Genomic DNA, 1,295 nt, shown 5'->3' on the forward strand with positions numbered 1-1,295 from the left:
TGGGAGGCCAAGGTGGGTGGATCACCTGAGGTCAGGAGTTTGAGACCAGCCTGGCCAACATGGTGAAACCCCGTCTCTACTAAAAATACAAAACTTGGTCAGGCATGGTGGCACACGCCTGTAATCCCAGGTACTCAGGGAGATGAGACAGGAGAATCGCTTCAACCGGGGAGGCGGAAGTTGAAGTGAGCCGAGATCACGCCATTGCACTCCAGCCTGGGCCCCAAGAGTGAAACTCCATCTCAAAAAAAAAAAAATGTATAAATGAACAAATTAACAATATAAAAGAAAGGGCATGAGAATTTTGTTTATGAGCATGTACTAAACCCACACAATCATCAGTACTGGAGCCCGCAGGGAAAGTGATTTGTCACCTACTTTCTCAATTGGTGTCTTCTTGCTTTGCGCATTTCCTTGTTGAGATCTTGAACCTCCATCTTCTACATGTGCTCTCTTTGGTTGGTTCTGCTTCAGTTTTTGTGCCCATGATGTTATAGCATTACTATTAAAGAAGAGAAAACCAAAATTACTTTTTTTTGGTTTTGAGACAGAGTCTTGCTGTGTCACCCAGGCTGGAGTACAGTGGCGCAATCACAGCTCACTGCAACCTCCATCTCCTAGGTTCAAGCAATTCTCGTGCCTCAGTCTCCTGACTGAATAGCTAGGAATACAGATGCACCACCACACCCAGCTAATTTTTGTATTTTTACTAGGGATGGGGTTTCACCATGTTGGCCAGACTGGTCTCAAACTCCTGACCTCTGCCTGCCTCAGTCTCCCAAAGTACTGGGATGACAGGCATGAGCCACCACACTGGGTTCCAAAATTACTTCTTTAGATATTGTACTTCATATATAAAGCTAACCACCAGTTGCTTTCAGTTGTTTTTCTTTTTTTTTTTAAATAGAGACCCTCTCTAACACCCAGGCTAGAATGCAGTGGCAGTCGTGCAATCACAGCTCACTGCAGCCTGACCTTCCTCAGCTCAGGTGATCCTCCCACCTCAGCCTCCCGAGTAGCTGGGACCACACGTGGGCACCATCATACCCAGCTAATTTTTGTATTTTTTTTTTTGTAGAGACAAGGTCTTGCCATGTTGCCCAGGCTGATCTCGAACTCCTGGGCTCAAGTGATCCACACGTCTCAGTCTCCCAAAGTGCTGGGATTACAAGTGTGAGCCACTGTGCCCAGTCAGTTGTTTTTTCTAATAGTGGTAAGATAATGAATTTTTATTAATTCACCTACATCACTTTTTCAATTTCTTATTATCAAAGGCAAAGTAAACAAAAAGACTA

General features: G+C 44.6%; 1 protein-coding gene across 2 annotated transcripts in view; it reads right to left on the bottom strand.

Annotated features, from left to right (window-relative positions):
• MPHOSPH9 (M-phase phosphoprotein 9) overlaps positions 1–1,295 on the bottom strand; it is an 87,112-nt gene that overhangs the window by 70,000 nt on the left and 15,817 nt on the right. For both annotated transcript variants that reach the window (XM_011964532.1, XM_011964533.1), the window contains exon 6: positions 379–502. In XM_011964532.1, the coding sequence (XP_011819922.1) occupies positions 379–502 (124 nt within the window). The remainder of the gene's footprint in view (positions 1–378; positions 503–1,295) is intronic.

This window comes from Mandrillus leucophaeus, unplaced genomic scaffold (assembly GCF_000951045.1).
Source record: "Mandrillus leucophaeus isolate KB7577 unplaced genomic scaffold, Mleu.le_1.0 Scaffold7, whole genome shotgun sequence".
Classification (NCBI taxonomy): Eukaryota; Metazoa; Chordata; class Mammalia; order Primates; family Cercopithecidae; genus Mandrillus; species Mandrillus leucophaeus.